This window comes from Dermacentor andersoni, chromosome 8 (genome assembly GCF_023375885.2).
Source record: "Dermacentor andersoni chromosome 8, qqDerAnde1_hic_scaffold, whole genome shotgun sequence".
NCBI lineage: Eukaryota > Metazoa > Arthropoda > Arachnida > Ixodida > Ixodidae > Dermacentor > Dermacentor andersoni.
Genome location: NC_092821.1, coordinates 130847852 through 130868745, shown reverse-complemented (window position 1 = coordinate 130868745; position 20894 = coordinate 130847852). Strand labels below are relative to the sequence as shown.

At 46.5% G+C, this 20894-nt stretch overlaps 1 protein-coding gene across 2 annotated transcripts in view; it reads left to right on the top strand.

The window, feature by feature from the left end:
* Nucleotides 1-19274, top strand: part of LOC126525680 (uncharacterized) — a 228720-nt gene extending 209446 nt beyond the window's left edge. For both annotated transcript variants that reach the window (XM_050173592.3, XM_050173593.3), the window contains exons 3-4: nt 6574-6784; nt 10247-19274. In XM_050173592.3, the coding sequence (XP_050029549.1) occupies nt 6574-6784; nt 10247-10421 (386 nt within the window). In that variant the 3' untranslated portion in view covers nt 10422-19274. The remainder of the gene's footprint in view (nt 1-6573; nt 6785-10246) is intronic.
* Nucleotides 19275-20894: the final 1620 nt, after the last annotated feature.

Sequence of the window (20894 nt, the reverse complement as noted above, 5' to 3'; positions counted from 1 at the left end):
CGACAGCAAATGGGCAGAGCTCTCTTAGTTTTCCGTCATCTTCATTGTACTGGCCATGTTTTGTCGAAGGCAGAGCCAGAGTCATGTCACCGGGAAATTTGGTTCATGGTACCGTTGAGACGTGAGAACAAAATACGTCTCACTGGCACCTTAGGTCGGTGGTAGGCAGCTGCACCCGTTAGTGGGCTATCCTGATTGCGTTGTGCCTTGGCGGTGTCTTGTTGATGGATGTTCTGAATGCAAGGCACCTGGACGCATTGCGGTATAGCATTGTTAGTGCGAAGCAGTTATATTAGCCTTGGAAGCAGGAATTGCTGGTCTAGCATTTCAATGGACGTCGCTTTCGCTATAGCTCGTTGGCGGCTGCCTTAATTTGGCAACACCTTGGCTACGTTTCTTCATTAGATATCAAGACTTGATGGCGCTTTATTGTGTCTGCAGTATACAATCGTGGAAGTTGTTTTGGCCTTGGTTTATCTTATCGTTGAGTATCGTTATTCTCTGCTCCTTGGCTTTATCCCATTGTCGGATATCGCTTATTATTACGTCACGAGAACGAATCACGCGACGGATTCATATCCAAGTCAGTAAATCTCTTATTCGCTCAAACGGGATCATTTTTATACCCACCACGCGCACGACGTCCTCGTGCAGCTTCCCGTGAGTAGCGAGGGTTTCGTTGTAGAACAAATTTTCCTCGTCTGCTAAGCAGTTCGCACCCACGGGTAGCAGCACCACTGTGGGATAAGAATGGGAACTTTATTGTTTTTCTTACAACACGTCCAGAGATTCTTACAATCTTTCTTGTGGCCATTGATGCTTGGAATGCTCAGCGAACGCTTTTCCTGATATAGGAAATGACCAAGAGCTTCGAAACAAGCTCTTATATGCGTCGGTGCCAAGTGTTGGCCTGTCACTTCTTGTTATTATCCTAGTCATCAATGCGCCATGTCTATTGCTCGTCTTGTGAGATGGGTTAGCATATGCGGCCCCGGAATCTTCCGGATCACCGTGTGATAAAGATGCTTGAAATGCTGCAAACTGTGAAACGTAGCGCAGAGACAACCGCAAAAAGGAATCATCCGCCCACTCGATCGCAGTGTACCTGCGAAATTATGACAAGCAAAATTACTGCGATTTCCACTGCACGGTAGGCAGACCTATCCCTGTGACTTTCGTAGTCTCGCCGCGGAACACACGGGATGTATATCACGAACTATAGCGGCTGTCTTATTTTTCTAGCCTTAGATCTGCGCCATTGTTATATGACTCGCGGAACTCTGCGCGTTCCGCGACTCACTTCAACCAGGAGATTTAGGCGACGTAGGCCAACTCCTCGCAAAACATGAACAATGTCAGAAAGTATCGGAAACCCTCGTCCATATATTTGTAGCCTTTCCATTTTTTTTTAAATTCCGTATAGAAAATCTAATCCAACGCGGCGCAGGACCCTTAAAACAAACGGATCTATTGAAACCACAGCGGCGGCCCAACAAAAGGTGCTGCGTAAACAATACTTCGGATGCGCTAAACAAAAACAGAGTAACACTTGTAGCTATGTGAGCCCCAACAATTTACTTCACAACAAACGCTTCGTAGTGAAGAATGGCTATGTTTCTTTTCTGATATTCCAGCGTGGTGATTATAAGCAGACCTTGCAATTACTCATCGCTCAGCAGCTCAAGTTTTACGTAGACGCAGGTGTGTATAGGGGTTTGTGAGACGTCTTACAAAGGTTTTACATACGTCGTATGGACACTGTTGACGCCTCACACATTAACATTCACACATTCACATTCACATTGCTCTCGCGCACAAATATTGCGCACGCAGTTGCAACACAAGGAAGTAGGTTTAAAAAAAACCGAGGACACCTAAGCACTTCTTATGAGTTGTGAATGCGGAAGCATTAATGTCCTATTAAATGCAGCTGAGCGGTCCTTGAGAGTTATGAACTCCTCGCGAAGAAGCGAGCGCGTTGAGACTCTTGGCGGGTTTTGATTCGGCCTTACCGAGGCGCAGTTAAAACGCAGGCGACAGCTTGCGCAGACATGGAACGCACAAATAACACAGGATTCCGAGAGCGAGAGCGAGGAGGATTTGGTGCAGCGGCGATGCTGTCTCCACTCACGCAACACCTGGTGCGCTAGTGAGCCAGCAGGCGTTCCATTTCACCCGATCTGCTCCGTCGAGGCACGCTCGTGACGTAGCGTGACGTGACGTAGCATGACGTGACGTAGCGTGATGTAGCATGACGTGACGTAGCGTGATGGGACGTGACGTAGCGTGACGTGACGTGGCGTGACGTGATGCCACCTCCTCCGCGTTGATTGCCTTTTCATCTCTCCAATGATGCATGCACTAGGCTAAACGTTTGGTGAGCCAAATGGCTGCAACGTTACGTGTGCAATGACGCACGCACTAGGCACTCCTTAGCCAGCCATTAGGCGCCACGGCGGCCTTAGAGCCGCCGTGGCGCCGGGCAAACGTGCTCATCTCGCACCCAGTCGGGCCGCGTTCGATTCGCACCCTGAGCGAACTGTACATTTTCCTTTCAAAGTTACTAATTTACCTTCTTTACAGGAACCTCCCTGGGAAATTTGACGCCAATCCGAGCGTTTTTTGACGTGTTTTTATTGTCTGCGCCGTCGGCTATTTTTGGTGCCTTCTTTCGGTGTCGCCGATTACGATGGATTTTCGCTCAATGGCGCACATAATGCTTTTGAATTACTAAATCATAAAGTTCTGTAAACTGAACCTATCTACGACGGGTCTACCTTACAAAGGGAAGCCATGTTTCTAACGTGACCACAAACTGCTGTCGTTCTTTTAAACGAGTCCACCGCTTCTTGAACACGCGCTTTTGTAGATACGATGCTAGTTCTAGTGCGGTCGGGTTTACATTTAGAATCTTCACTAACTTAGTTTGTGCTATTCAACTGCCGATTCTGCTTCTGTGTACGCAGCGTTTACGTGATGTAGTTCTTGCAAGAGCTTGCGACAGCTATGGGAAGCGGGTAAAGTAAAAAAAAAATGGAAGTGTCTGCTGAGGGCTTACGAGCGTAGATGCACGGTTGCTACCAACTTTCGGAGAAGAAGGTTTGGGGAAACCATTGTGTTTTTGTGTGGGTGGATGTCTAGGCGGATGCTTACATCCATGGACGAGCAAGGGCTTACCGTCGCAGCAGCTTTCTAAGCGAAGCTCTCTTTGCCTTCTATTGCAGGGCTTTGCCTGGGCCCGTGTTCGGTCGGTCGCTGGTCGAGTTATCGCCAATTAGGCACGTCTGGCGGCAGGATTGGGAGTTCCGCCCCCTACCGCAGTAACCCGGTGCTCTAACCATTAGGCCACAACTTTCTTTCTTTTTCTGTTATGATATTTATTTCATGAACGCATGACTTCTGTGGGAAACAGATAAACGAGCTAAGACGTTTCTTCTAGTTGCATGTCGACGAAGAGACATACAAACAGCACCATAGAGTTCCCCGTCATTCTTGAAATGTGCTGGGCAGCCAACCAGAAGTACCCTCTGGTTCACCTCCTTGCCTTTCTATGCGTCCTTTCTCTCTCTCTCTCTTTCTTGAAATGCGCTGCTTAGGTCGCGGTCTATCTTCACAAGAAGCAATGAAACGGTGACAAGGATAAATACCTTACGAATACACAATACCAGTCAGGATAAAATTTGATTTGTTCGTATAGAGCGTACAGTTGGACAATCCATTTGAATGAAACGAGTTGCTGATGAAATTACAGGTTCAGAATTTCGATCCAACATGCGTGTTCGCCCACAGGTTATGCATTCCAATCAATAGAAGCATGTCGAAGGGTACACCGGCACAACTAGTTGCCACCAGATATCGAACGGAATGATTATATTCATTAGGCCACAGCCGCGCGTACACTCCTATCGTGCGAACCCGCCGTGGTTGCTTAGTGGCTGTGGCGTTGGGCTGCTGAGCACGAGGTCACGTGATCGAATCCCGGCCATGGCGGCCGCATTTCGATGGGGGCGAAATGCGAAAACACCCGTGCACTTAGATTTAGGTGCAGGTTAAAGAACCCCAGGTGGTCCAAATTTCCGGAGTCCTTCACTACGTCGTGCCTCATAATCAGATCGTGGTCTTGGCGCGTAAAACCCTATGATTTCATTTTTTAAAACTCCTTTCGTGTCGACATCAACCAGCTCTCTGCGTTACTCGCCATGGGTTCACAATTTCCATATTAGGGTGCACACCCGCAATGAGCGATCGGCGAAAAAAAAAGGCAGTTTCCGTGTTGGTTACGATTATGATTTTCAAAATATGGCACACACAAACAACGGGGGACTAGCCAAGAAGTGGCCGGTACTTTTGAAAGAACTATGAAGCAATGAAGAAATACAACACTATGCAAGATCTGTCACGAGTACGCGAGAGCACATAAGCACGCGTTTCGTTTTCACCGAAGACAGAGGAATGAAACGGACGAATTTATAGCATTATATTAACGGCTTTGCGAAAGCTTCGCTTCGCGTACATCCCAAGATGCACGTTAGATCAGCATATTATTTGTTGTAGCTTCCGTAAGCGTAATGCTTTTACCACCCGAGTCAGCGGTTAAGTTGAAGGAAGAGATGCAAGCTCTGTTGACCTAGCCACAAAAGCCCTATTTTGCGTGGTCACAAGAAATAGCTTTATGTTGCCCACGTCTAAATACGTGCAAACGGAGGAATCGTATTGGTCGCCATACGCTGCACCGAATTTGATGAGGGTTGTTGTATCTATACCTACTAAAGTTTACCGACTCTAGGCAGCATATTCTTTTTTTTCATTCTGACCATGAAATATTCTACAGATATTATTGAAAATTGCAATATCTTCCCAAATTAGAGCGTGAACAACGGGTAACGAACAACGCTAAAATTAAACTTGTGAATTTGGGTATAATCTTTATGTGCATTCTCTGAGCATACGATGACCCGGCACTGCACTGCCGCGTAGCTTTTCTTGCAGACAAACATTCACAAATCACTGGAAACCTTCATTCCTTGAACTACCTACCTACCTTGCTCTATTAAATGCTCGATATATAATTACCTTTTTTTTCTCAACAATTTAAATTAGGATTGTCTTTTCTTGGGTACGACTTATGAAACTAACATCAACAGATTGCACCGTGCCACAAAAGAAAACTATATTCGTGCTATTAGTAACAAGCCATATGGCTTTCCATCAGCATTTTTATTCCATGAACTTAGGACATCGAAAGTAAAGGGCCTTTTAAAGTGTCGTCTAGTACTATCGCATAAAAATGAGCAAAAAAGGAGTATAATCTATGTCACTTCTATGGCTCACTTCAGACACAAAGCTCTCTACAATACAATAAATCCACAGTACCTGCACTAACCAACATCGCACATTAACTACGGATCGCCAATGTAGCGCTCCAGGCTACCTATGTTACTAAATGATCTTACTGTTAGTGAAATTGGTATTGCGCCTTGTTCTCCTCCTGATATTCTTTTTTTTTCTCTCATATGTGAGTTGTAAGTTATTATATAAGGGTGGGAAGTGCACTGAGATGTTGTACCGTTTTTCTTTCTTTTTTAGGCATCTGCTTTTGTTTTTACCTTACCTGTGATGTTTATGTATGATATTTTGGTAGTGCTGGAATTGCAAGCAATTGTAAGAACAGTTCCCGCTCTGCTGCTCTTTTTGTTTTCTGGGATCGCGGCTAGTCAAGCTACGACGAGCTGCTTTCTTGCCCCCTTTCCCTCCGCAGTTATGTACTTTTCTTCGTTTCTGCTTTGTGGAAATAAGACATACCATACCAAGTTTACAGCTGGTAACTCTACAATAGAAAGCAATATCACATTCTGGCAAACTGCAACTGTTGCAACTCTAAAACTAACGAAACTGATGCTCTATACAGCGTTCTAACATACGCCACTAATTTGAATATCAGACTTTTCCGAAACCCTCGTAAATACTGCAAAAGCTTTACATTAGCTGTTAACTCCTACATACATTTTGGCCTCTTCACGCGCTGTAACAGACGTAGTTTACAGAACCGTAACGTATTGGCGCGAATAACCTTGTGAATGAAATTCGAAAGAGGATTGTCTGACTGACGAATGTGCGAGGCGATTTAGTTAAGCCATGGAGGACTAAAAACACAGAGGCGGTTCCCGCTAAACATCAACTCTTTTCTCCAGCACAGGTAGCGACCAGAACCGCGTCTTCTTAATAAATAAATAAATAAATAAATAACATTTTTCTGATAGCCTTCCTTCATGCTTAGGTTGGCGCAGATGCTCCTTATACAATTGCTTTATGGGCGAAATTTGAATGGTCGATGCATAAATAAGTCAACGCAGTCGTTAAGATAATAATTCAATCAACACATTATTGTTTCCTGTTCTCTGTATGGTTGGATCTGTGAAAATTATTGCTCTATACAAATATCCTTCTGGAAAAAGTCTTAAGGTTTAGTGACTGATGAATGTAGGAATGAATGAATTGGTCAATTAATTCATCTATCACTTAATCAATCAACAATCCTAATGGCGTCTTTATCTGTCGTCTCCGCGCGAGCAGAGTACGAGGACGAGGACGAGTGCCTGACGTGCAGCGTGTGCGAGCGCTCTTTCCCGTCGGGCCGGCGCCTGTCCCAGCACCAGCAGCGCAAGCACCACTTCGGCTGCCCCGTGTGCGAGGCGCTGTTCCCCTCCCTCCTGGCCCTCGAGCACCACAGGGAGTCCCTGGAACACTGGTCGGACGACGAGCAGAGGCAGCCGCCCCGACCCAAGTGAGCCGTTTCTCAATTCGCCGCTAGCCTGTCTATTCCGCTAGATGAATCACTCTGAAAGAGATCTCCAACTACACGCCGGTCTTGGCGCCAACTGACACCGTCTTATGCCAGCAAGATTTGTAATGTCATCATCACACCGCCTAGATTTCTGCCATCCTTGACTGGAATTTCTTACCGGCTAATTCTGTAACTCCGAGTAAGGGCCGACTTACGCTCGATCCGCGAGGCCTTCCGCACGCCTTCCGCACGCCTTCCGCACGCCTGCGGACGTGCGCAAATCTGCTCGTGTCACACACGGAAATCGCGCGGAAAGCCGTGAGGACATTCGTAAGTCGGCCCTAAGATATGGACCGCCGGTCATCTGCAGTGTGTTTTACACGTCCCGGCCAAGTACATTTTTTTTCCTCCTCTTAATGTCAGCTGAAATGTTGGCTATTCCCGTTTGCTAAGGTTGTTGTGAACGCCGAAACGCTCATATATATGCACCCTTTTGTTGCCCGAAGCATTCTACAGCAAAGGCGGCGGTACTTCGCCATCGGCGTATGTCGGCAAAAGCCCTTCTCCCATTTAGGTATTGTGGAGAGGAGGCAGAATGCGCGCTGTGCGAGGAAAAGAGCCGCCGGAGTGGAGAGGTTGTTGGACCTTTGCCGATTGGCTGGAGGAGTAGGAACGAGGAGGTTGCAAAGGGCATCGAGGTGGCGTTGATTGGTTCGAAAGCCACGCCGATGGTTCGGCGAAATTCCGCAAGCTTACGCTGCTTGGAATAGCGGTCCGTCAGATCCGTGGCAGACGCTGCAGCAGCGTAGGAAGTCACGTGACGTAATAATAGTCGGAACGGCTCGAAATTGTCACCGACGCCCGATGTCGCCAACCAACGTCGCCGAGCGGCCGATATGGGGAGGACTCGTCGAGCATCCCAGACTCTCGAGCAGAGGGCATAGCATATAGGTTTACATACATAGTATAGGTACAATATAGTTGCCCACACATCTCAGTGTGACCACACAGCTCAGTGTGACCACACAGCTCAGTGTAACTTGAGCAGCGCGGTAGCTTTTCTGAACGGTTATTAGAAATGTCGATGGGGAAAACATAAAGCGATATACTCATCGTGCATCCGACCTTTCAACAATGCAGTTCTTAAGGTGCTACGAGTTAAGTTGCTGGCGGAGTGCATTATTGGTACGAACTGGTTGATTGACTAGTGTCAAGTCGCATAAACTGCTTTAGCGTTCTGTTTTGCATTGTTCCTTTCTTTTTATATTGACTGTGAAGCACTTTTGCGAGAAGTGCTCATTGGCGGAGTGCTATGTTTTTTTAACACCTCATATTGTCATCATTTGACAATTTAAGCATTTATTATTAGTGAACAACTTCAGAGACAATAGTAGTAAGTGCTATTATCAGTAGTAGTAAGTACCAGCTGTCTCACACTATCCTAACATGTTCTGCTTCATTCGGCAAATTGTAGCCGATAACTGCTAATAAAACTTTCGCACCACCATAATGTCGCATACCAAATATTTCTCTTTCTGAAGGGCGGGTCTTTTCATAAATATAACGCTTGCCCTGTTCCGATGTAGCATTGCAAGTTACTACGGAGAAATTAGCCTAGTTAAAACTTGCACAAGAATTTTTGTTGTACTACATTGAAGATGTCTAAAGTACACACTGTATTTTTCTTTTCTTATCGGCGAAGAAGTCACATCATCGTGACGCATTTGCTTTCTCCGTTGCCTTTGTATATGTCAAAGTTGAGCACTCTTTTGTCTCGTTGTATCATTGTTGTCATTACCCTTGACTACTCTGCCATTTGTTGTGGGTAAAAAGAAACAAAAAAACGCATTGTTTGTATTGACGAGTTGCACAAACTGGCCAAACTGGCCAAGGAGAAAGCAATAGAAGGAAAAATGACCAATGAGAAGAAGAGCCACGTGGTCGCCACTTCATTTGATGTGACCCGAGAATTATCCGGCTGTCTACCGTTCGCAGTTATGTTGGGGCACGGCATTGTATGACACGGTTATGTGTTATCATCGCGGACAACACCGGGATGTTGGCTTCTCTGATCTAACCTGAAAGATCTGGTTTTTATCTCGACTTGTCGTCTCGGACACTTTCTTCTGAACTTCTGCTCGTTACGAGTAACGCTCCGCGGAATCCGAATGACGTGCTTGTTAAGCTCCCCACGTAGCCGAAGAAATGTAATTTCTCGCGCGTCAACCTTCCCCCTCATCCCGACAAAAAGAAAAAGGAAAGCTCAATACTGGTGCGACTCACAAAATGTGCGGGGTGTCCTGGTTTATTGGTTTTTCAGGCTTCAAGCAATGCGTATAGTTGGCTCTAAACAGGCTAGAAAGAAGACATTTCTCGTTGGTGAAGATTTCGGGACCATGGCATCGCATATCAGAGCTGTACAAGGCATCAAACGCGCTGACGCGATTTATGAAGGCAACCGGACTTAGCGACCATTTGTAGTACAGAACAGATAACTTTCACTACGTCAGTGACATTAAAAAAGGAAGGAATTTCGGTGTTTTACGTGCCAAAATCACGATATGGCTACGAGGCGCACCGTAGTGGGGCACTCGGTATTATTCTCCACCACCTTGAGTTTTTTAACGTGCGCCCAGTGCACAGTACATCGACATTTTTTCACGTTTGGTCCCTATGTAAATGCGGCCGCTGTAGCCGGGATTTGATCCCGCACCCTCGGGCTCAACGACGCAGCGCCAAAGCCACTCGCCACCACAGCGGATAGGTCAGCGACATCGACGCACGACTTTATCTCAGTCTATTAATATTTTCCTCCCCTTTTTCCCGCTTTCCCTAGTGCAGGGTAGCCAACCGCGTGCTCAGTCCCGGTTGCCCTCCCTACCTTTCATTTACGCTTTTTCTCTCTCCTAGTTGCTATAGCTCGAACCTCCCGGGAGAATTGGTACGAACTAAGCGAGTCTCGTTTGATTCTTACGGGTCCTAGTGGTACGTACATATTGAGAACGCGATTAAACAGAACGATTGCAGGATGATTTTGCCTGTGCCCCCCCCACCCCCCCCCCAGCCCTGCTGCAAAGCATGCCAGTACTAGTAATTCTTAACGGGCTATAGGGCAAATATGGTAAGTCGCCTGTTGTGTCTGTACCACGACAGAGCCGCTTAGCCCATGCGACCAAATGACAGGAAGGTGTCAATAATGATGATAATAAAAAGAAAGGTTCTGCAAAAGAAGAGGGGCTTAGCCGACCCAGCCCTCCCTCCAATCCCTGAGCTGCACACAGAAAGGTGGAAAATGGAGGGAAGGAAACATTTTTTGCTTGGCACATTGTGTATTTATCATGAATAACTTCATATAATTGGCACTCGCGTTATCTCGTAAACTTTCCTTTTTTGTACACGTGCATTCCTCTTGTCCATGGGATGTCAAATATAGCAATATCGTCCCCCACGTTTTGTTCCCAGGGCACCCGCAAAGCGGCAGCACCGTGGTGCTCGGACCTGCGACGTCGACCTGGATGACGATGATGACCTGGACGACGAAGAGGACGACGAAGACGAGGAGTCGTCCGAGGACGACACCGACTCGGACGGTCTCGAACCGGGACCCAAGACGCAGGAGCTCGAACGGCTCTTGTGACTGCTGCGGGCGGGCGCCGCCCCTCCAGCAGTCGCAAGGGACGGCGCCAGGCGGCGCTGCTGCTGCGGCACTGACGTCACCCGCTACTGAAACACTCAGACGGACGGCAGACGACAATGGCCCACGACTAGGTGGCAACGCAGTAGCCAATGCCGAGACCCTTGTACCCATGACCGCACAGGCAGACGACAACCGTGTGCTCTGTAGATCAAATACCGTTGTTTGCAGGCTACGAGCAACCAAACATCCCGCTTTGTCGTACTTAATTATATCAATAGAATACCCGGTATTTCAACGGGTGGGAGCTTTTGCGCCTGTGGAAGTTTGCACTGGTTGAAGAAAAAAAAATTTTTTTTCGGGGCGTTGTGCTCTTTCATTGCCTAAAGATTTCACTTTGGCATAAGGAAAAGAACAAAGCCCGCAATCGCTCCATGCGACGTGTATGAATGCTTTTATGACAAAAATAAGCATTTGCATCGAGGTGTCGTGCAGAACATCTCCCTTGTAGAAAACTAGGTGCTGTACCACACGTCGCTAGATTAGTTACCTTGTTTTTCAAGGTTGAGGCAAAAACAAGGTGGCGTGTGCCAGAACATCGCGAACATCCGTGGTGTGAACGGTATGCGAGCACACCACATACTTCTAGCGTGGAAAAGCGCATTTCTAAAAACTTCGAAAAGTGTCTTGCGTAAAACTATAGTGTACAAGAACACTGTAGTACAGCGTATCGAAAGCTGACACTGTGAAGATTCAACAATTATTGGCTCACGTTTTTTTTGCAGGAGATGACACCATTTCCTCTTCTCAGTGCAAACTAGGCGAACAGCGTTGTCGTTGTCCAGCATTCTACAAATGCGACCAACAGGTCGCGCGCTGTTAGTGAACAAGGTCCACGGCAGGGCTGAGGGGTTGGAAATTTAGAAAAGTCGCTAATGTGTGACGTCAGTGCTCTGAAGCCAAAGAAAGCCTAAATGACAAATATTCATACTACGGTGTAATAGAATATTCAGCTTTGTCATACAGACCACATATTGCAGCATTTCTAGGAGCCAGCCATCTTACTGGCGACTGGGGGACCAGACGGAAAAAAATAAAAAGACAACTGCGATAACGCTCAGCCTGTTCTTATCACATGCTTGCTGCCAGTGCTCGCTCTCCATGTCTTTGTCGTCAACTGCCCCGTCATCAAACTGGCAGCCCAGCCAACACCACCTAGATAGCACAAGGCCCTTTCACTCCGATCCATGACGTCATATTACTTGGCCCGACTGCCATAAAATCTAATGGGGATGCTCCCGAGTAGGCAACAGCGATTTTAACGTCACCGCTGTCATCACGCCAGTCTCGTCAATGGAAATTTCGGGCCAGGTGGCGTGACGTCATGAATCGGAGTAAACAGGCCTTGTGGCTATCAAGGTAGAGCTGGCCCAGCACATGCTTCGCCAAGAGCTGGTGACTGGGGTCGAGATTTCGACTGCTTTCTTTAAACAGTTGTGCGAGAATAACGTATTCTGCTCCGTAGACCTGAACCTGTTACCGGCAGCCAGCGCTCTGGTGCCAATTTGAAGACGGCGCAGCCGGCGACACTGCCATGGAAGACCAAACGCTGAATGTAGGTAGGCGTTAAGAACAGGCTGAGAGTCTTCTGCGGTTGTACTTTTGTTGTTTCGGCCAGTTACCACAGTTCCCGGCAGAAGATGGCTGCCGCCTCGAAGGGCTACAACCTGTGGTCGATAGGCACCATGGGCTGCAACTTTGGAAAGTTGGCAACAACGCCATACGGCAGGGCGTTGCGAGTGGTGGAAGAAAAAAAAATTGAGGGACACAATCAACATTCGCCGCGATATCTTCGATGGCGCGTTTATCGAGCCAACAGCGTGCCAGATCTGAGAATGTCCACGTGCACATGCTCCGTACGACTCGCCATGCTCGCGATTGAGATTAGAAGCACGAACATTCCCGATCACGAACATTCCCTCGCACGTAACGTTCAGACGAACGATCTGGTGTGAACGCTTGTCATTTTAAATGTTGTCATTTACAAATGAAAGCGTCGGCGTGCCCTGTAGCAGGTGTGAGGGGTCTATACTTTTTACTTGGATACACCCAGCTCCAACATAGGTCACGGCTTTAGGCATGAGCCAGCATTCATTTTTTATCTCATTCAGTCGTCATCACTCGCGAAATGCAATGACGGCTCGCTTCTCTATTGAACCGCTCACTCAACCAGTTGAACTTCGCTGAAGCTTGCCGTTCTGAGACGCGTGCAATGCGGCCTCGAGTGCCTACCGTTCACAGAAATTCCGCGACCTGTTTCACGACGTGAAACTTGCACGTGAGACTAATGCCGCTGTGGTGGCTTTCAAGTTGACGTACGCTACACATCGCCTTTTCAGTCGACCGAAGACGTTGTAACCAAGACCGCCGGTAGCTTCTTCCCCAAGCTTCGGTGCCCCACCACATGCCTTGTCGAGAAAGAAATACCTCGCCAACACGTATGTAGTTCTAGAATAATGGGTTGCAGCTGACACCCCGTCTGTTTATCAATGTGCTGCATCAGGGCGTGTAACTCTGTACCTTTTGTGATGTGATCGTCAAGGAAATTTAGGTAAACGTTTCTGGATCTCTAGTAGATCTCCCCTCAGCACAGCGGCACCACACGCCTTGCTAAATAAATGAAAGACCGCCCACTAGTATCTATATATGTGAGAAAATGCCTCTATACTCGTTGTGACGTAATGTGCTACACAGTTTTCATAGTTCTAACAGGCACCCACACGATAACCTCTTCGGTGAGAAAGCTACGCTGCTCATGATGAGCATGTGACTGTGAGCAGGGCAAAAGAAAAAGGTATTTGTGAAACGTAACTGCGATTTCGTGCTGCTTTCAGATTATCTGTTCCAAGACATTTGCGGCTGTATCTCTGCTGTGACTTCATATTTAACAGACTCTTCAGAAGAAAAAATAGTCTAGTTTGAACGCACTACCCAACAATTATTTAAGTGCGCGCTGGTAGTCGGAAAGCAGTTTGTTCACCAATTCCCTGCTGATAAACAAGAAACAAGTAAGTGTATAATGACTTCGTAATCCATGTAGTGAGGAACGTCTTCCAGATAAAACACTAGATATCCAACAGGACAATGTCCGCATATTTTTGCTGCACCTCTATTAATGTGTTCGCACTGACCATTCCTTGAAGCACCTCTGCGAGTTAGCTCGACTGGCAAGTTCAATTCTGGCTATCGACAGTAGTTCATTTCAAGACGGAAGAGTCCGTAAATTGGCCGTCACACATTTGGGTCACGATGCCGGCTGGGTACAGCACACGGTAGAGCTGGCACCTGACATGCCTTTTTGTAGTGTGGAAAACGCTCAAGTCTTGACCGTACGCCTCACTTAGTGCCAATGAGAATGTATTTCCCGAGAACTCGCCAAGGAAGCCATGAGTTTCGGTTCGACAAAGCTGGCGCATATTTTTTTCTTTGTACGAAAAATTTAGTCGGAATCGTTATCGGTGGTTCCCGAATCCGAAAAACCTTTGCCTGATGTGATACGCGTATATTTGTGCCAGCCTTGGCACAGGGCTCTGCGAGATCGTTTCTCAAAACCTCCCATAGGCCCGTTGAGAGTCTGCTACGGTGAAATGCTACGGGCCAGATTTCCATAACTTCCAACTGTTGCGTTGTGAACTTACAGCGCCGAAATTGAAAGCACAATTTGAATGGCTCTGTATTTCCTCCGAAAACACGGGGAACGCGGGAAATGGAAATCCAGCACGATGAGCAAATTGACAACAAGGTAAAAGCGGCCTTGTGCCATAGCACTCCTTTATTCTCAATGCTACACCCTCTCCGCTAACACACCTTCGGTCATTTCCTCACTCGTCCGCTTTACCCACTATCCCCTTTAGAAGAACCCTACCTATAGATACTGTGCCGAGGTAAGCATTTTTCGCCTTGAAAAAGGCCAGTGCACTTGTCGAAACATTAGCTTACGCTTTTACTTTGTTGTCATTTTGCTCATCGTCCGTCTTTCCTCGTGATTCTCCGCGCTAGTTGTACTACAGTGCGTAATGGTAACGCGGGACTGAGACTGCTCAGTCCTCTAGGACTTCAACTATCGCGGAATTAGGCGCCCGGCTGTCGAAGCCTAAGGATGCAGTGTTGGTGGAGCATAGGCTGTGTTTTGGACGGGTGTTTTCCTATACGACACACCGCCTTGTACCGGTCTGGCCCAAGAATAGTCGATGCGCGCAGGAGCGGCACTGTACTGGCCAGGCAGTACAGCGGTGTGCTCGCTGGCGCAACCATAGAGTATCCGACAAAAAATTACTGGAACTGAACCCAGCGCTGCAGGAGAGCTGAAGGCAGGGGGCTTGAGCCAGCGCGGGAATGCTGGGTACTAATCTGATTCGCGTAACCTTCGTTCTCTTGCCTTCAGGCGGCGCTGTGGTTTCGGAAATGTATCGTAATGAAGGAAACATCGCATTTTAAATGCAACGATTCGCGATGATTGTGCGCGTGCGCAAAGTCTTATCGCCTTCGTGCGGCCTTAAAGAAAACAATATCAGGATTGTGAGAAAATGTAGTCCGAAGAAGGCAGCTAAAGTGTAATAATACATTGGGAAGAATCAATAAACGTTGGACAAATAAAGTTTATTCCTAACCTATCCTGACGCATAGAGACGCAAGCGCAGAGATTCGACAAATCCATGTTGTTGCCGCATGGGTAGAGAAAGTAAAATAGGAAGAAGCATTACGGCCCGTCGCCAGCCTTCGACATCCAACTTCCCGTATAGCCATGCCCTCCGCAATTTCTATCCATCAATAAGTCGGCCCAACACGAGGCCCTGTCCTCTGTGTGCTCATTCGGCCCGATGCACTTGGTCAATGCCTCCTAGATAGCACAAGGCCTGTGAACTCCCATTTATGAGATCATGCTACTAGGCCCGACATTTCTATTTCCAAGCCCGGCATTACAAAGACGGTGGCGTCAAAAGTAATCGCCGCTTACTTGGGAGCATTCTCATAAGATTCTATGGCAGGTGGACCAGGTGCCATGCCAGGTGCCAGTGCACATGCCTTGTGCTATTAGGAGGGGTTCAAGTACCATGACGTTGCGGTTCGGTTCAGGCTGAAGTGGCCACCTTAACACTTGACTTCACGTTGTCCCAGCACATGTCGACTTGTTGTTGGCACGTATGATGATATACTTGTTCGAAAGGCTATTCAGGCCGAATATCACGGTTACTCCATCTTCCAGGGTGCTATGACTGTACTTCCGCGTTAATTTTCGACGTGAATTTCCGATATTCGTTGCGTAACCGCCCATGATGACGTCGGTTGCGATCGTAAGCCGCATGTCTTCTTTCGACGTCAGGTCTTGCCACAACTTCCTGATGAACCCTCACATTTTGAAGGCATGGTTGCCTGTACTCACTTACCTCTTATCCTCGAGGTGGTTCGCTATAAGCGAATGTTAGCTAAAATGTTCGTATGTGAAAAAAAGTGCTTGCATGGTCGTGATTGTTTCCTGTGACGCCAAACTTTAGATCCAACCTCAATGCACTGCTTTCCGTAACTATGTCTGATGAAACAAGGGCCCTTACTTAGTTCACGCCGTGTCAAATATAAAAATGAGCGCGATTATTGCGACTTTATTGTTGAATGGGACGTTTGCAAAGAGGAACACATCTTCAGTGAGGCAATATTTCCAGTATCATCCTATATTGCAAACTGTACAACCACACAACACCCATTTGTGACCCCATCGTTGAAGCTTGTTTTCCCGAGTCTCGTTCCGAAAACCTATTGCGCATGCCTACGGCTTGTTTGTGTAGCTTTACACAGGAACAACAGAAGAAGTCATGCTTCAAGGTTCGAGCTTTTTTTTTGTTGTTAGTGGTGACCATTGTTTCGTTAACAGAGCAATCGCAGTTTTTTTTTTTTGTATCTGTAAGGAATTTTAATGCATCAAAGATTACCCGCAAAGCAAATGCATAGGTCTGCTGTTTACAACTACCCATCCTTCGTTCACCAATTGCACACGCGGCTCTTGGTAAACAATGATTAGCGCAGACAGGTGCTTTGATTCATGCCTTATTTTGATGATGAACATTGAAAAAATGCAATTATTGGTTTGCAGACTTTCTTGTTAGCGTTGAAGTTACGTGCACAGAGTGTTATCGATGACAACAATAAAAAAAATTATGTTGACATTGTTATCGCGACCACGTCCCGATAAACTGAAATTACCATCGTCTTGCTCGAGAAGTTCGCCTACTGATTGAAACTTGCAGCAGGAAAGAAAAACAACAAAAGAAACGTCAATTATTCTGCATTCTCCAGTGAATGAGTAAAATATCGTCCTCACTGTTAGCGCCAGGGCGAGAATATATAACGCCAGCTGCCGGACCCGCGAGAAATTAGAGCGAGAAATATTTCAGCCGTTTAGATGACCTGTGCGTGAAACCTCCCGCTGTTTCTCAATACCAGATTTCGTTTATGCGTCGTTTTGCAAAACTGACCACTTGGCTTAAATCACTGTCTAGTGCACAACCACCACGATAGCGCTCTAGTCAGTTGTGCGCTATCTTCATGAAGTAAAGTTTTTTGTTATTCATTGAGGTGAAGCAGATTGCCCAAGCTTGGTATTACGACTGGCAATACTGCCAGTCGTAATACGCCAGTCCAATACGCCAATACTGCCAGTCGTAATACCGGGCGCCGCAGATAACGTGGAAGATGTTCAAAAAGAAAGCGATGCGTCCTGAGCGGATGCGACCAACTTTTGTTTATAAGAGTCTCTTGGAGATGCTTTTTTTTTGTGTTCGTAATAAGAATGATTAGTACCTAACATTAATGAATTCTCTGTAATTAATCTGGCACGATGCCAACGCAAGGCCTGTAGGACGCATTTGAAAACGTCAGTTTCAGTTTCTTGCGTTACCATTTGCGTTATCACTCGCCTAGCCCCCTTTTTTTAGCGTTTAGAAAGAGAGAGAAAGAGACCACGAATTCACTGAAAAGTCGTCATGGCTCGCTGCTTGTATACGCCAAAGCTGCTTTCCTTTAAATATAGAAAAAAGAGCTGTGGGAAAGATAACGCGTCACAAACAACTAATGGGATGTTTTAACTGTGCTCCACGAATCTTGTATTTACATAGTGACTTAAGAGTTAATAATAAACAGCTTAGTTAAGAAATCAGCACAGATTGCTCTAAGTAACAAAACAAAGTAATACAGGAGGCTTCTCCAAGTGGTTGCTGAAAACACGAAGTTGGTGTCATCCCCACAGAACGTTTCACTTTTCTAACGCCATGTTCCACGTTGGCTGGGACACCCTAAATGTGCAGTCAACCACAAAAGTTCACGGACCACGGGGTCTCAGAAAACGTTCAATTTCCGAGTAGCTTGTAAAAGTAGTCAGTAAAACCGAACGTCACAATGTTGTTCACATATACTAGTAGAGGCTGTAAATGCGAATACTGGGCCGCGCTGTAAGGCTGCGCATATATTGAGCTTCTTTTCTCAGATCACGTGTTCCGTAAAATTTTGTAGCTGACTGTACTTGCTCCTCCACCAAGTCGAGTCCGCTCTTTGAGAAAGCAAACGGCAGATTGCAGCTGTGGCGATCTCTGGGTATTTATAACCTGGAACTTCCATTTGCGTCTCCCTGCAAAAAATTACCTTGCACCCATTTTTAGTAACAGGAAAAAAAGTACGTCCTCTTGTACAGTCTCCACGATTTATTTTTGGTTCGCGTAATCGGCTGTTCCTATCTGCTGTCTTATATAAGCACTCTGTCTTCTGATAGAACTTACAAATATTTGTAAGGATGGTGTCATGTGTTTGGCTAGCGTGTGTGCCTACATGTCCAGCATAATTGGTGTTTGCTAAGCGTTATTGCCACTGTTTGTAACTTAAGGCAATGTTTGCGAATGCTTAGCCATTTCGCGCTGAGCGCCTGCAACTGATAGCACAGAGCAAAACGACACACACAGACACACATGCGCACACTCACACGCGCACACACGCGCGCGCGCTTCGACATGATAAGCTGTCAAGATAAGAATGAAAAAGCCCTTGATGCTATTGACAGTGTTGAAGCTTAAGGCGGCGCGTGTGGTTTCTTCTACAGATAGTTGTCTATGAACATACTGTTCAGGGCATTGAATATACAGAATTTTTCGTAAATAGAAGCACCAGATATACGAGGCTCTCCCCCTGTCTCAAAAACCGGCGACACGTTCCGGCAGAAATTTCAGGCAAAGCTGGGGATTTTGTGGTGGATGCAGTTTAAGTATAGCACGTGGCTACGTTGTCTGCTTGTTCAAGTTAATATATAAGTTAGTATCTTCTACGGCGATGCTAAGCAAGAAGAGCGCAAGATTTTCGAGAAAGAAACGTGACGAATGCATCACCAAACTAGCATTTTAAAAGTGCGTTCACCGTAAAATGCCACATCGGCGCAAAATTCAATGTTTAGGCGCGAACAGGCGAGGTCACTGGTTAGGACGGGAAAGCCACGCATACCTGGAGCTCTTATCTAATCAGCAGTCGGTACAATTCGCAACCACGTAACCCTATCACGCATACTCGTGAATGGTCGTTGTGTAATAACAATAAAAAAGAAACCCTTGTGCTCGCACTATGTGCCCTCAACGTGCTCACTAATAACCTCAGTTAAGGTTCTGAAGAAGCGTGACATTTGGTATGCGTGGAACTCTATAGGAGAACTACGCTACCTACGTTTTGTGCGTGAATGACGAAGCAGAAAATGTTGGAGATGAATTGTTACTGTGAACAAGATGTGTATACCGTGACGTTCAATAAAAATTTGTCAAACTCGCTTTGGCTTAGTTTGTCATATTCATTTTATTTTAAAGGGCTTCTCAACAGGCCCTACGACAAATTTTTACGCGATAGTGTTAAGAGCCCTGTGTCGCAGAAAATCCGGCGTCGGCGTCCAGCGTCTAGCGCCGGCCGTCTTGTGATCGAAACATCATTCCGAACCACTTGCACATAACCTACAGACGCGATAGCGTCGGATCTTATTTCGAATATATACGTACCATAATTACGTAACATACCTAACATAATTACGTTACGCGGAAACTGAAGCACAAACCCCCTTTTCAGCGTTTCTACCATTCACAGAGCGGCGCGCCCGGTTTCTTGCAACACCATCCAGGTGGCGCTTGCCTCCGCGAATCCGTGACCGACGCAAGAGGCCGCGTTTCTACAAGAAAGCTCGCCTTCGTGCATAGCGTTCGCAGCCAGCGTTTCCTGGTAAACCTTGCGGTTACATAAGCTGCATTTGCCGGGAAGCGTGAGAAGCCGTCAGGGAGTTCTGAATGCTATCGCTTTCCACTCTTAAAGGCAAAGCTTAAGCGTCCTACAAAATTTTGATTATACACTGGAAGCTGTAAAAACGCCGTCTAAGACGCGGCTTGCGGATAATAATCTTCAAATCGGCTCATTATTGGAGGAGATGGAAGAAATTTACTCACCTGTTACCATGCCTCTATAAGGCGAGCTTCACTACAAGCGGCAACGCCCTTTCCCTCTGACTCCAGCAGCGTTCTCAATCGAAGTTTCTTGCCTGCTTTCTGCCACACGGGACCGCTGTAATACTTTCTACACATTATCGTCAGTGCATAATGCATAGTCTGTGCTTGTTTGTTTAAAATGGCCAAACTTAGTGAGGTGCCCTTTAACTGCACGTAAGTTTCATCATCTGCAACACGCGGTGAAGACAAGACTCGATCTCGGAGAAAAAGTTTTCTTTGCCTAATAAAACGTTCATGCGAAGAGTAAACGTCTTCGCTGCCAACTCGATCGGATAGCTTGAATGAAATCTTTTATTTTGTTTAGCAGATTGCCTTTAATTTAAGTGACTGTGCGAAATAGATTTTATTATTAGACTCTCAAATATTTTACAGAACAGTGGTAAGCTTTAGGAGAAAGTGGAGCACTAAATTTCGCCCAAGCCATTGTGCGTCAAATGCTGTGTTTCTAGTCTGGAATAGAATTCCACCATATAGAATTCGCCACCTTGTCAGCTCTGTTAGGCCCAGCGGCTTTTTACATCCTCTTTTATCGGTTGCAGACAGTTAACTTGCAATATCTGACAATATGGCTGAATTTGACAACGCACCTGGCTCCTCTCAGCATAGCAGACCGATGCTTTATGCGTTAGTCCACAGACGCTTGCACGCAACAGATAATATTAAAATCATACCATTTGTGCTTTGGTGAGAAGGAGGAAATAAAGAGAGAAGGCAGAGATGTTAACCAGAAATGCGCCTTGTTGGCTACCCTACTCAGGGGCACGCGAGAGAGGGAATAGAAAGATGAGCTAGAGGGAGGGGAGGGGGAGGAAAGGATGTGGTGAGCTCGCGCACGCAAACGGAGGGCCTGAGTGAGTCAAAGTCGTTCACATAGGCCAGTCGCCCTCAAGAAAGACAAAAG